Genomic DNA, 16115 nt, shown 5'->3' on the forward strand with positions numbered 1-16115 from the left:
TCACTTGAATAGATATGTGGACAGAGTTGGCATCGGGGTTTGTTACAAGGATAGGTTCCTGGGTTAGTGGTTTTGTTCAGTGATGTGTGGTTGCTGGTGAGTATTTGCTTTAGGTTGGGGGGTTGTCTGTAAGCGAGGACAGGTCTGTCTCCCAAGATCTGTGAGAGTAAAGGATCATCTTTCAGGATAGGTTGTAGATCTCTGATGATGCGCTGGAGAGGTTTTAGTTGGGGGCTGAAGGTGACAGCTAGTGGTGTTCTGTTATTTTCTTTGTTGGGCCTGTCTTGTAGGAGGTGACTTCCGGGTACTCGTCTGGCTCTGTCAATCTGTTTTTTCACTTCAGCAGGTGGGTATTGTAGTTTTAAGAATGCTTGATAGAGATCTTGTAGGTGCTTGTCTCTATCCGAGGGATTGGAGCAAATGCGGTTATATCTTAGAGCTTGGCTGTAGACAATGGATCGTGTGGTGTGTCCTGGATGGAAGCTGGAGGCATGTAGGTAAGTGTAGCGGTCAGTAGGTTTCCGGTACAGGGTGGTATTTATGTGACCATCGCTTATTAGCACCGTAGTGTCCAGGAAATGGACCGCTTGTGTAGATTGATCTAGGCTGAGGTTGATGGTGGGATGGAAATTATTGAAATCATGGTGAAATTCCTCAAGGGCTTCTTTTCCATGGGTCCAGATGATGAAGATGTCATCAATGTAGCGCAAGTAGAGTAGGGGCGTTAGGGGACGAGAGCTAAGGAAGCGTTGTTCTAAGTCAGCCATAAAAATGTTGGCATATTGTGGGGCCATGCGGGTACCCATAGCAGTGCCGCTGACTTGAAGGTATATATTGTCCCCAAATGTGAAATAGTTGTGGGTGAGGACAAAATCACAAAGTTCAGCCACCAGGTTAGCTGTGACATTATCAGGGATACTGTTCCTGATAGCTTGTAGTCCATCTTTGTGTGGAATATTGGTGTAGAGGGCTTCTACGTCCATAGTGGCCAGGATGGTGTTTTCTGGAAGATCACCAATGGATTGTAGTTTCCTCAGGAAGTCAGTGGTGTCTCGAAGATAGCTGGGAGTGCTGGTAGCGTAGGGTCTGAGGAGAGAGTCTACATAACCAGACAAGCCTGATGTTAGGGTGCCAATGCCTGAGATGATGGGGCGTCCAGGATATCCAGGTTTATGGATCTTGGGTAGCAAATAGAATATCCCTGGTCGGGGTTCTAGGCATGTGTCTGTACAGATTTGTTCCTGTGCTTTGTCAGGGAGCTTTTTTAGCAGATGGTGTAGTTTCTTTAGGTAATCCTCAGTGGGATCAGAGGATAATGGCCTGTAGAATGTGGTGTTAGAGAGCTGTCTAGCAGCCTCCTGGTCATATTCCAATTTATTCATGATGATCTTGGGAGACAGACCTGTCCTCGCTTACAGACAACCCCCCAACCTAAAGCAAATACTCACCAGCAACCACACATCACTGAACAAAACCACTAACCCAGGAACCTATCCTTGTAACAAACCCTGATGCCAACTCTGTCCACATATCTATTCAAGTGACATCATCATAGGACCTAATCACATCAGCCATACCATCAGGGGCTCGTTCACCTGCACATCTACCAATGTGATATATGCCATCATGTGCCAGCAATGCCCCTCTGCCATGTACATTGGCCAAACCGGACAGTCTCTACGCAAAAGAATTAATGGACACAAATCTGACATCAGGAATCAAAATACTCAAAAACCTGTGGGAGAACACTTTAACCTGTCTGGTCATTCAGTGACAGACCTGCGGGTGGCTATATTACAACAGAAAAACTTCAAAAACAGACTCCAACGAGAGACTGCTGAGCTAGAATTGATATGCAAACTAGACACAATCAACTCTGGTTTGAATAAGGACTGGGAATGGCTGAGCCATTACAAACATTGAATCTATCTCCCCTTGTAAGTATTCTCACACTTCTTATCAAACTGTCTGTACTGGGCTAGCTTGATTATCACTTCAAAAGTTTTTTTTCTCTTAATTAATTGGCCTCTCAGAGTTGGTAAGACAACTCCCACCTGTTTATGCTCTCTGTATGTGTGTATATATATCTCCTCAATATATGTTCCATTCTATATGCATCCGAAGAAGTGGGCTGTAGTCCACGAAAGCTTATGCTCTAATAAATTTGTTAGTCTCTAAGGTGCCACAAGTACTCCTGTTCTTCTTTTTAAAAAGATTCAGTGTCCATGTCCATTCCATAGTTTTGAATACCTGCTGAAACAGCTTACAAAGGTGGCAATTGACTGAGGCCAGTGTTTTCCCTCTACCTGGCCACAGGGAACAAAACTAAGACCAACAGTACATTTCATATATGTTACCAAGTAGCTGTCAGATTGGTAATGACTTTTGATCTGGGCTGGAATTAAATTGGTGACCTAGAGGTAAAAGACTCTATATCATTAACATTCTTATATGCCATCCAGTCCTGAAATCATAAAATATTACAAAAATACATGTGAGCTATGAAATATTTAGCTCTTTAATCTGAACAGAAGAAGGGGCTAGATGAAAGAGCAGATTCTTTTTATTCTTAAGAAAATCATAAACAATAAACAACATCCACACTTTCTTGCAGTTCATTCCTTATATTGCAAGAGTCTCTTACTAAGTGAACTCTAACTTTAAAGATGTTCTAAGAATTTCCCAGCACAGACAAAAGTCACATCATCGTAAACTGAAGACGGTTTACAACCCTTCTGCATACACATAAGCAGATAGTAAGTTCATGGGCTGAAAATGCTGCCAAGACCATCCCACAAAGGTGTTGAGCCAATCAAAAGGTGACAGCAGCTATTTGGATGCAGTGAAGCTCCTCACCTTTATGGAAAGAGAAGAGTATAAATCTGTCTGAACTTAGATACCAGCTCAGCACACTCATCTCTGCCTGGTCAACCCCTCTGGTCCAAGCAAACAAACAGCTGCAAGACGACAAAGAACAAAGAAGCCACAACACAACATCCAAAAGAAGTAATCTTCCAGCCCAGCACTCCTTCTGCAAGATGATGACATCACCAATACTTCAGCATCATTGGTGAGACAATCTTTGCAAAATCATTGCCAAGGCCAAAGGACTAGATATAAACTGTTCTTGTAATAACAGTAATGGGATACTGAAATACTACGGTAATTTAAGGCATTAACATCTTCTCCATTAAACACTGGATCATTCATACTGTGTACTCCTAGAGAGAAGACATAAGCTAACCAAACAAAAAGAGAACCAGTGGCTTTTACTTTGAATTAAAGGTTCTTAATATTCATGAATATGCTTTTCAAGAACATTTCTGCAAATGAATCAGAGTTTATAAGAAATATAGTTATTTCAACTGAATAACTCTTGAATGACTTCTTAAGAATCTGAGTTAAATATTTTCTTCATTTTCATAGGTCTTAGTTAATAATACTAACAATCTAGCCCTTACACAGCACTTTTCAATAGTAGATCTCAAAGCACTTTACAAAGGAGGTCAGTATCATTAGCCCTATTGTACAGATGAGGAAACTGAGAGGGGACAAAGAGAGGAAGTGACTTGACCAAAGTCACCCAGCAGGCTCGTGGTAGAGCTGGGAACAGAAACCAGGTCTCCTGAGTCTATAGCTAGTGCTCTATCCACTAGACTACACTTCCCCTAGTTAAGCTCACTTACCTCTGCCCATTTATAAACTGTTTATGTTATCCATGATAAACCAAACCAGATTCACCAAGCCTTAAACAAAATTCCTTTATTCATGTATAAACTGTGTTATTTATCTATGGTACACTAAAACAGGACTCACTACTGATTTGGGGAATAATATACTTTGGTCTTATCTTACCTAGAGAAGAGTGTCCCCAGCAGGGTGGACCCACTCTCCAATGTATAATATCTCTGTTAAGAGCTCTCCACAGAGCCATACAGAAGAGATTGTGTCTGAAGTAACCATTGCTTAGTGCTTGTTTGTGTTCTGGTTTATTTTGTCTTTCTTTTCCTTTCTTTAATAATAAAAGAGTCATAGTTAATAACAGTGATTATTTTGCTTGTCTTCAATCATGGTATCCTCTCAGGTATGGCAAGCAACCCATGTAATTAAAATAGTGGAGTTACATCCTTGAAATGGCATTAAGAGAAGCAGATATTAAAATTCAGCTACCATTTCTTGTTTCTCTAGGCTGTATTTTTTAAAAAAAATGGATAAAAATATTTGACGCCCAACACCTTAAAACATCCCTTTCTACTCCGGACACACCAGCCACAACCAAGTAATCAGTGTTCAGTAAGTAAGGAATTTGATTTGACTGGAGCCAACAAATATTCGGGTTCAAGATAGTGATGGGAAAGTTGAACTAAGTTTTCTTTTAGAAGAGACTGCAGTAAGAAGAAATGGAAATGGGGTCATTCAGATCTAAGAACATGATTCCATTCCCTTCCGCAGAGACACTGCTGACAATGTGCTGGAGTAATGACATCCTCTTGACACACTCTTTTCTTTTACAAATAGACTTTGTACTTTGAATGGTAGAGTGGGTTTTTTCCCTTCAATTTTAGTCACATTTTGAGATGCTGACAATTCACAAGTATACGTGAATGTCATACACTGCACTGTCAGACATTACAGGCATCAATAGTCATTAGAACAGTTCATTTTTTGATCACATGATACATTAAAATCTGTTGTAAACTTCTTCATGTAATTGATTGTATGGTGCATTAATAATGAATTCTTCCAAATGACCAGTATGGGGACTAGAATTGATTGCATAAACATATGTATATGTGCTTCTCTAATTAAATTACCGGTACTTGTATGCAAATTTGAGCTTTAAATTGCCACATTGTGTCTCAGTGAGATTGTATAAAACTAGAGCAAGTTAATATAGTCTATAGAAAGATCAGCAGAGAAGCAGAACTGTTACAGAAATATTAACAATCTATTTGTGTTTTGCACTGCAGTAATTAAAGTTTACCTGTTTCTCTTCTTCCGATGCTCCCGGTTAGAATTTTCAGACTCACTACCACTGCTGGTATTACAACGAGATCGTGACCTGGGGAGTGGAACAGTAAATCAGGAACTAAGAACAAGAATTATCAATATTAACAAGTTCACTCTCAATATTAACTATGCAACATTTTGCAATTAATACTTTATAAAATAAAGAGCTGTGTTCATTTGTTTCCTAGAATGTCCATAATACTGTAAAGTTCTGTACAAGCCTATGAACAATATCCAGCAAGAAGGAAGTAGGAAATAGCAGAGATGCAGAGAGAGTGTAAAACTTTGTCTACACTTGAAAGTGATTTCAGAGTATGTTTTTGTGTGTTAATGATCAGAAACAACTGTTTTGAAAGCAGATGTCCACATTGCTGTGTTTTCTGGGCTTTAGCTACTTCCCTTTTGGACCACTGACTCCACACAGTACTGCATTTCTTCAAATTAAGTGCACAGCCTTCAGGATGGGCATCCCACTGTGTAGTCACAGAATCACAGAAATGTAGGGCTGGAGGGGACCTCAAGAGGTCATCTAGTCCAGCCTCCTGTGCTGAGGCAGGACCAAGTAAACCTAGACCATCCCTGATAGGTGTGTGTCTAACCTGATGGGGATTCCACAACCTCCCTTGGTAACCAATTCCAGCGCTTAATTACCTTTACAGTTAGAAGGCTATCTATCCTACATTTCTCTTACTGCAGATTAAGCTTATTTACTTCTTGTCCTACAATCAGTGGACATGGAAAATTGATCACTTCACTCTTTATAGCAGCCCTTAACATATTTGAAGAGTGTTGTCAGGTCCCCCTCCCACCACCCGTCTTCTTTTCTCAAGACTAAACCTGCCCAGTTTTTTTAATCTTTCCTCATAGGTCAGGTTTTCTAAACCTTCTATCATTTTTCTTGCTCTCCCGTGGACTCTCTCCAATTTGTCCACATCTTTCCTAAAGTGTGGTGCCCAGAACTGGACACACGACTCCAGCCGAGGCCTCACCACTGATAAGTAGAGTGGGACAATTACCTCCCATATCTTACATACAACACTCCTTTTAATACATCCCAGAATGATATTAGCCTTTTTTCACAACTGCATCACATTTTTGATTCATATTGAATTGATGATCTGCTATAATTTTTAGCAGTGCTACCACCTAGCCAGTTTTTCCCCATTTTGTAGCTGTGCATTTCATTTTTCCTCCATAAGACTCCCTACTTTGCACTAGTCTTTACTGAATTTCATATTGTTGATTTCAGACAAACTCTCTGATTTGTCAAGATCCTTTTGAATTCTAATCCTGTCCTCCAAAGTGCTTGAAACTCCTCCCAGTTTGGTGTCATCAGCAAATTTTATAAGCATAGTCTCTACTCCATTACCCAAATCACTAATGAAACTATTGAATGTTCTCCTGCTAGGCTCTAGGCATTCTGAGCTTACTCTCGCTGCATGTTGTGGGACACCTACCAGAACCCCACTACAATTCTGGGACTTGGGGTCAAACCAAAGATTTCCAATGAGTCCTCCTTTTCAGCCCATCATTCCCCTGGCTTTTTGAGAGTTGCATGATTTTCAAACTGGTGTGAAGCAGCATGGAGGAAACACTGCTGAGCGCTGTGATTCTGACAGTCAGTATAGAAACAGGCTGCTCCACATGTATTGGCAGTTTGGCAGCAAGATGGTTTTGCTTGAGACAGACAGGTGTCACGATGATGCAGGCAATATGAGTACATGAGAAGGAAACCGAACAGTCACTTTTGCATGAACTTTTCTTGGAGCGGCTTCTCTCTGTGAGCCACTGCTTCTGGACTCTGTCAATTAGCACCTTCCTCGCTTATCAAGCCTTTCACTGGCCACTTGGATAGGAGAAAGGAGCTGTTTAACTATACCCTGAACTTGCTGCATTTTGTACAACCTCTGAGACAGCAAGCAAGAGAGCCCTCACCACAGGGTGGAAAGAAGAGGTGGAGAGATTTTCTGGATGTTATGAACAGCCAGAGAAATGACCTTTATTGAATGATGCAACTGGTCAAGGACACAGGGTCAATGATGTGTTGTGCTCCTATTTTGATGCTAGGCTATTATACATTTATGTAAGGATTTCATGCTGCTTTGAAAATTTTCAACCAATTTCATGACATTTTTAAGAATAAAAGTATGGCCAGACTGGGTCAGACCAATGGTCCATCTAGCCCAGTATCCTGTCTTTCAACAGTGGCCAGTGCCAGATGCTTCAGAAGGAATGAACAGAATGGCAATTATCAAGTGATCCCTCTCATCCAGTCCCAGCATCTGGCAGTCAGAAGTTTAGGGACACCCTGAGCATGGGGTTGCATCCCTGACCATTTTGACTAATAGCCATTGGTGTGTGAATTTACCATGAGCTGGATCGCACAGGGGTGCATCTGGCTCGCATCAGCATTTAAACAGTGAGGTGACAGCCATTCTAGATGACCCCAGAACAGTAGAGGGCACACAGGTAAACAGACAGGCTGACCCAGGTGTGCAGCAAAGTAATGTGGGACTGCAGTGGGAGGTGAAACAGTAGAATTGAAATGGGGATGTGTTCACACCTAACTTCTTGTGAGAAAACTCATCCTGAATGTTGGTAAACTCGCTTCCAACGTGAGTTAATTACAGTCGGTTGAGACACCAGATAATTCTAAACAAAAACGTGTGTGTGGAGGCAATTCAATTTATCCTGAAACCCTCAAGTTGATCCAAAATAACTTTCAAGTGTAGACAAGCCCTTAGTAAACTTTAACCAGGCGGTATAGTACGGTAGGGTAACTTCCAGCGAGTTTTGCCATGATGAGTCTACAAGCAGTAACTGAGGTCATATTATGAAGCTTTTCAGCAGACAAAGGATACTTATACAATTTTACATGGGTGGGATTCAACACATTTTTAAATGATCCAGTGAAAAAAACTAATACAAAGCTCTAAATGTAGCAATTTAGACAGACGGATAAGTAAAAAATAGACAATTTTGTGCTATTGTAGGTTATTAAAGTATTGTAATTAAAGAACATTGTGTATGCTACCATTTTGTAGTTTGTATTAGAATGTAAATCATCCCTACTGAGACACAAATACAAAAGTCTCCAATATTCTCTTTCTAACCTCTCCTTGTCAAATAATATTTACCTTCTCCTTTGCTTTAGATCTGAATCTTCACCACTGTTCTGGGTTTTTCTATGACATAAAGATAATTAAGGAAGCTTTGAATGAAACATCTATAGGCCACTTGAAGTCTAATATTAATATGCACTCACCTTCTACAACAAAGCCTTCAGATAGAAAATAGTTGATGCTTGTGAAGCACTTGAAGGATCAAAGTATTCTTATACCATTTAAAAAACTACCATATGCACACGGAACACCGTCAGTTATTTGTGAGATCTGAAATTCATTTTCTAAAGAGTACTGAAGGATTTTAAACAACTTAGAATGAATTAAGTGGAGTTTGCAAATAAACAGAAGGAAAAAACAGTCTGATCAGGTTGTGATTCTACTGAGTTTAACAGTGTTCTTTAAAAGTGGCCCGAAAAAGATTTTTCATTCATCTTGTGCCCACTTTTGCTTCTGTATGATGTATAAAGAAGGGATTAAGGGCTGACATTTTTTTCTCTCTTTGTTTTTTTACATTAGAAATATGAGGAATGTCAAGTTTGGTTCTCTCTGGTTTATTTGGAGGACCGCCTAGGGGAACCAGGAATGTATATTCTGAGTTCTCGCACCTTAACTAATGAGGAGATATGGTGTTCAATCTTCAACAAGGAGGTTTCTTTTCCAAAAGTCACTGAAGTTAATCAGGACAACTGGGGCCAGATCCTCATGTGAATCAGTGAAGTTGATGGAGCTAAGCTGATCTACATCTGCTGAGGATCTAGTCTGAAGGTTATAAGCAACTAATAAAAGATCCTTTCCCCTCCCAATTATTGTGATGTCAGTTTTACTAGTTCTCCAGTCTTCAGAGAATCTTTCAAAGCAGACAAGTCCTGAATTTTTGTATTTAGACAATAACAAAAACTTTTAGGTCTTCTTTACACATTAGTATAAAGCAAAATATTGACACACGTTTTCTTTTTTTCCCCTTGAACTTTGCAGGTCATCTTTAACTATGCACAGATGGATTGCTACAGTTCCCTATAAAGTCAATGACAAAGCTCTCGCATTGACTTCAGTGGGAGCAGGGTAGAGCTCTGCAAGTTAGCCAGTAGAGTGCATTCAGTGTAGTAAAGTCTGACTTTTTTCTACTAAGGCTAGTAAACAGCACACAAACCCCAGATGTTATAAGGCAGATGAATAAACAAAGAGCACTAATGAAATTCAAGACTCAGCAGGATATAATTGGGTTAGCACCTGTCAGTGTTCACAAGCTCATGTATGAGATAAGACTTTGAAAAACATTTCTATAATGCTGTAGCCCAAGAGAAAATGTGTTATTGGCATGACCACCTATCAATATTGTAGATATTGCAGATGCCTGTCCCAGGTATACATGCTACACATCTCGAAAAGATCTCTTATTGCATGGCACACAAGTGTTCTACTTTTCATGACATACGGTGTTATACATTGCACATCTAAATTTCTTTTTTTTAACTGACCCCAGTGAGCATTCTGATGGCTAAAATTGAACTGAATCAGAATAATGGTCTCAGGAAAATAAAATACATTCCAAGTAAGACTTACAAGCGCCAGATACCCAGCAGGTGGAAATCAACATAATTCAGTGATTTCAATAGAGCTATGCTAGTTTATACCAGCTGAGGATCTAGCCCACAGGGTCTAGTATGAGGCTATCAAGCAGATTTAATGGGTGAGATCCTCACCACTGCTCACCCATTCATGCAGAATAAAAGGGCTGCAGCAGCATAAATGGCCCTAAAAACCCCATAATCCAGCTGGGAGAGGATTCCCTCACCTGCAGGGCTGGTCTCCAAGGACTCCCTTGCAAGCCCTGATGTCAGAGGCATGCTGAGGACAGTGCTCAGGGTGTCCGGGGCAGGACTGCAACACACAGCACTCTGGAGATTCCAGGAAGTGCTGTGGCTGACATAACTAAGATGACCCTGAGACCTATCGAAAGTATGCCGGGGATCTCCCCAGCACTCAGCGCAGCCCAGGACTGCACCCGCAAAGGGAGGTTGAATTACATTAGCCCCAGTTCTTCCTGGATTGCAAGTTCGGGGCCTTGTCTGTGACTGGCGCAGCACAGAATCTCACCCCATATTGTTTTATTGTATTTGTCTAAGCTACTCAAATGTCTGCATAGTTAAAGGAACATACCAAATAGTTCACAGCTGTTTTTGCAGACATACTGTCCAGTGTTCTGAGAGTCACCAAAGGCCATATTGAGGAGCGTTTCCTTAATGGCTTCACCAGTTTAGCCTTTTTGTTGAAAACAATAGTGCAATACTGATATTCTTTATAAAATCACATTGTCAAACAAGCGGCCTTCCCTCTCTGCTCCACATAGCGGACAGCAGCAACTGGGACGAGCACATAGGGGCAGATCATTCAAATGCCCAACCAGCTGGCACCAGCAACCACAGCAGGCGAACGGGCTAACTCAAGGCCTTCCAGCCTCCCACCTCTGTCACTGGACTCAGAAGGATTTGCCTGGGTCTCAGGGGCCACACTTTCCTCCTTCCACATAGGGAGCAGTAATTCTGGAATTTTTGTTCACTCATTGATTATTGGTGCAACTTCTCTTCTGTGACACAGCTCTGGATTAAGGAGCCTTTATTGAGCTCAAAGCAAGGAGAATCACCAAAAAAGACTTCTGTTGTAAGCAGAAGCTAATATAACTCTCTACATTCTTACCTTCTTCTAACTTGTTGCCCAGATTCATTTTCACTGCCACCTGATGGGTTCCGTCGTCGAGAGTAAGGAAACTTTGGTGATTTATTGCGGTCACTGGGAGAATTATACAGTCCACTAGAGTTAAACAGCAAGAGTAAACAATTGAGCTAAAAAATATCAGAAGATTTAGATACCCCAGCCTCATTGTACAGAAATACTGCGCAGGCACATACTTAAGATTTTTAAAAACAGCTGTAATGGCCATGTTAAGAAGGAGTACATTTCTCTATACTGAATGGAGTGTAGATAACAAGATTTGATCAAGCTGAGGTTGAGGATGTTACTGTTTTTCAAAAATAAATATATTACACTGAATCTTGAAAACAAGGGACAATTACACAGAACCCTTCGGAGAGTGATAATGGGACATTACAGAGCACTGCCACTGATTCAGTAGTTCTGAGCAGCGACAAAGAAGAACAGACCCATCCATTATTTCTGGTATAGGGAGATTTTTGTAATAAAGAACTGTTGTAGCTGACAGCTAAACTTTCAAATACACATTTTATTTATAATGCTAGTGAAAACAGGAGACTAATCCATACTATAATTTACATATGTAGGGACCTTAGCCCCCTCTCCCAATGTCCACATAACTTAAATTAACATAAAACACCCAATTAATGCAAATGGGAGTTACACACCATAGATGCTCTAAAGAATAGCCCTTGTTTTGAAACTAAAAAGGGTTCCAAGTCTTTGTGCACTGAAATAAAAATGTCAGCAATCGCATCTATAAATATTAAAAACAAATATTCTATGGAACCAAACAACATGAACCTCACAAGATATTTTCTTCATTGCAGTTAACCAAAGCTCTCACTCAGATTTTAGCTCTCCACACTACCATCCACACAGAAAAACCTTTTATCTGAGTCTAGAGATGCTTTGGACATAGCTTGCTTTGAACATAGAGGTATAGGTCAGAGCTCAGCTCTACTTCAATTTGGGCTGGAACATGCTTACTTTGCAGTGTGATTGCAGACCGTACCCAGGTTACAGAACTCAAGTGCTAAGAGTCCTCCAATGCCTTTCCACAATTCCTCCAGGGTTGTATTTTCCTGCTCTTCTACCTACTCCCTTACTCTACGCCCGCCAGAAGTCACCGCACAGTTTATATACACCAGACTGGCATTTATGCCCCACATTCCATGAGACCTGCTCCATTTCTGCACAGCACTAGAACACAGAGACCATCCAGGAAATCCTCAACCCAGTGTGTTGCTGGCTGGTCAGAGGCTCACACTAATGGTCTGTTGGCCCTCTGGTGTGTGGTCAGTAAGGTCCACAGTTTGTCCCCAAAATCAACATATCTGTGAGAACATCTCCAAGAGACCGGCAGAGGTGGGGATTCATCAAATGGGAATACAGCGAGGAAAAGTATCAAAAACTTGAAGAGTGCACACTGCAAGGCAAGAGACTCCAACAGCAAGTCTGGCATCTCACCAACAACCCACCCCAACAACGAGGAATACCGTCAACTTGCTTCTGGACTGATATAGCCTCTTCATCTGCGTGTCCTGGCACTGAAGGGTCAGCACAAGTGCCTCACACAGCTCCACTCAGATAGCCTTCCTCATATGTAGGGAAGACCCAATGCTGGTCATCCCAGGTCTGCATGATGATGTAGTCCCACAATTTAGTGCTTGTGGTCTTGCTCCAGAACCATCAGTCATGATAGGGGGATTCACAGCAACTAAATCTTGAATCAGCTGTGCCTACTGCATCATATCTGCATGCAGCCTGCCTGATCTCAGCAAGACACACTTTGCCTTCTCACGGTGACAAGCCACTGCCAAAATGCTCTCCACCACATTTCATGCCCTGCACTGGCCAGCTGTTCCTGAAATAAGAGTTGCATTAATGCCAACAGCTGGAACAGGTCATGGTCCTGAGCTGGACCTATGCCTTGCTACTTGTTGGAATGGAGCAATGTGACGCATACCAAGATGGAAGTGCTTCAGTTTACTGACTTGGTGGGCTAAGACTACTTTCGCAGAGGGGCCTAGGAAGGACAGACAAGTTCTCCCATAATATACTGGGAAATGATTCATATAGCTGCACAACACTAAGAACCATGGAATATGCCCCCAGAAATCCTAGTGCCTAACCTGGGTTAGTGCAGCACCAATGTGGACACAGCTACATGGGTACGACTTGAGCTTGGCTTTGCAGCATGGATGCTCACACTTGGGCTTGGCTAACTCGGGTTCCCAGACCAGGTAAACTGCACTGAAGATGTACCCACAGAGACCACTTCCCCATCACTGAAATGCAGCTATTTCTGGGTGAAGTACAATAATGCTTCAACTGTGCATCATAACTTTACACAACGTTTTAGTGCTGGAAGTAAAAAAGAATCCAATACCCAACTGATAATGCAGGGGAAACGTAGAATTAATTACCCACATTGGGAATTTGATCAGTGACAGTTAAAGTTCCCACGCTTGTGAAAAGTGCCAAGTGATATTTAATGAAAACATATGCTCAACTCTTCAGTTTAACACCTAGGCTGAAAGGCTGCATCCCGGCAGCCTAGTGCTCATAACCCTATGATGGCGCACACCAATTCAGTTCTAATTCAGGGATGAACAACATCTGAACTGTTGAATTATCAAAACCACTTTGCAGGCCCCCTGAGTTTTCCTTGGAGGTCTCCCATCCAAGCAATGACCCCGTCTGATGTTCTGACTGGGTCACAGCACAGGTTAATTAATTTACAATATGGTAATTCCCCACAAATACTCTTTGTATGAAAATATTTAAGGAAAAGGTCATGTATATGACAGCATATGTATACTCTGGCCACAATGTCAGGTAGAAGGCAAAACAAGTGCTTCCAAAACCCCAGTGAGTGTATATTTCATTATGACAGAGTGGTTTATTGCTCTTACAGTAAGTAGCTCCACAATCTTTTTGGATGAAATATGTTAAACTAAGGTCCTAACTTGGTCCATTGAAGATCACTTGGTATTTTTCACAAGAAAAATGATGGTAATACTATGTATTCTGCCCAAAATCCAGTTTGGGTGTTACATTCTGCCTTCCTAAATGCCCTCTGGGGTTTCAGTTATATTCTTCTTCTTCACTCCCTGCCATAAATGGTTGTTCTAGAGCATTACTCTGCTCAGTTAAAGAGTTGTACTTCATCCCAGAGATGACTGCATTTCAATGGTGGAAATTCTTTACTAAAGACGATGAAAACCGGCATATGCAGCCAAGTGCTTTGGGATAGATGGAGCTATATAATTTCAAGATCATCATTTGGCTGCTAAAATATCAAACTTGCATCTTCCCAGAGGGATCATTTTAACACAAAAGCAGCAACATCACAGTTGGCTAACATTTCCTCTCTCAAAGGTCACAAAATCATTTTTAATGTCAATTTACCATGAATGTAATAATATACTAAATATTTCAGCTGGATTAAGCATAATGCTTATTTCTTCTGCAAAAGTGTAATTTGCTACCAGGATATTACTTTTGTACTCTGATTTACCTTATTGAAAAATAAATACATGCACTTCTAGCAACAGAATACTTATCAATTGTTTCGTTCTTTCCCTGAAAGGGCACTGATCAGAACAAGCCATGATGGCATCCAGAATGTACAAATGGAATCAAGGAACTTATGCAGAAATACCAGGTAACATGCTACACATACAGGTCTGGCTCCTGGAATACATGATATATGTTCACTCTGACCTTGCACTCATGAATGTATTACATCAACCACTCTTACACCATCAACCAAACAAAATCTTTGCCATTGCATGATGTTTACCTTACCTCTGGGGGCCATTTTCCTCCCATGGTGCACTTATTTTACTTCTTTGGGTTTCTGGACTATTTTCACTTTTTGCCTTTTTAAAGCTAAGGAAAAATACATATAAAAATAAAAACCATGACAATGATAATTTAAAAACACTTTTTTTTGCCCATGACCTCATTAATGCTCATTCTAGGGACATGCAGGTCTGAGGGTTTGTCTACACTTACCAGGGGATGGATGCACGACGATTGATGCATTGGCAGTTGATTTAGCAGGTCTAGTGAAGACCCGCTAAATCGACCACAGATCACTCTCCCGTCAACTCCTGTACGCCACCTGAACGAGAAGCGCACGGGGAGTCGATGGGAGAATGTCTCCCGTTGACATAGCGTAGTGTAGACCCCACGGTAAGTAGATCTAAAGTATATCGACTTCAGCTACGTTATTCACGTAGCTGAAGTTGCGTAACTTAGATCGATCTCCCCCCATAGTGTAGACAAAACCTGACAAAACCCCCTTCTCAGGCATAAAGCCGTTGGCCCTCCATCCTAAAGAATTCCTCACAGAAACATCAGCTATGGAAGTTGGAAAGAGCACCAGCGAATTAGCTCTGCAATATCATTTCTGACTAACTCTGGAAAAAAATGTTCCAAGGCAGCCAGGGATAGGACAGTGGACTCACAAGTAGTTAGTATTGAGCATGTGACTGAACTCCTACACTACATGGAGGAGAAGCCATCAGTATGTTCTAAAACAGTGGCTCTCAAACTTTCCAGACTACTGTACCCCTTTCAGAAGTCTAATTTGTCTTGCTTACCCCAAGTTTCACCTCAGTTAAAAACTACTTGCTTACAAAATCAGATATAAAAATACAAAAGTGTCACAGCACATTACTGAAAAATTGCTTATTTTCTCATTTTTACTATATAATTATAAAATAAATCATTTGGAATATAAATATTGTATTTATATTTCAGTATATAATATATAGAGCAGTATAAACAAGTCATTGTCTGTATGAAATTGAAGTTTGTACTGACTTTGCTAGTGCATTTTATGTAGCCTGTTGTAAAACTAGACAAATATCTAGATGAGTTGATGTACCCTGTGGAAGACCTCTGTGTACCTCAGGGGTACGTGTCCTCCTGGTTGAGAACCACTGTTCTAAAACATCTGAATCTCTGCAAGATCATCTGTAATATCTCTTCTTTCTTTCAGTTTCTTCTTTTTCCATTGCTGGTTTGTACATCTCTTACTCCAGCCAAGGAAAAATGTCCAAGGCTCCCTGGACAGGCTTTCCAAGAACTGGTTTCTGGTTGGAGAATGCTCTCTCTCTCTCTCTCCATTGGCTGATCATGCTTTCCCCACAGCGTACCACTGGATAATCACGCTAGCTGTCACTGAGTGCCTCATAACTGGCACAGCATCATAATAATAATTAATGGAGATATCCCATCTCCTAGAACTGGAAG

At 41.0% G+C, this 16115-nt stretch overlaps 1 protein-coding gene across 5 annotated transcripts in view; it reads right to left on the reverse strand.

Annotated features, from left to right (window-relative positions):
- The window catches only part of EPB41L4A (erythrocyte membrane protein band 4.1 like 4A), a 206889-nt gene that overhangs the window by 33599 nt on the left and 157175 nt on the right, over positions 1–16115 (reverse strand). For 4 of the 5 annotated variants that reach the window (XM_065599250.1, XM_005281621.4, XM_024106725.3 and 1 more), the window contains 4 exons: positions 14661–14744; positions 10833–10946; positions 8148–8195; positions 4985–5062 (listed from right to left, as the gene is read on the reverse strand). In XM_065599250.1, the coding sequence (XP_065455322.1) occupies positions 4985–5062; positions 8148–8195; positions 10833–10946; positions 14661–14744 (324 nt within the window). The remainder of the gene's footprint in view (positions 1–4984; positions 5063–8147; positions 8196–10832; positions 10947–14660; positions 14745–16115) is intronic. The other variant, XM_042840451.2, reaches the window with a different exon arrangement.

The sequence above is a fragment of the Chrysemys picta genome, chromosome 6 (assembly GCF_011386835.1).
Source record: "Chrysemys picta bellii isolate R12L10 chromosome 6, ASM1138683v2, whole genome shotgun sequence".
Lineage (NCBI taxonomy): Eukaryota > Metazoa > Chordata > Testudines > Emydidae > Chrysemys > Chrysemys picta.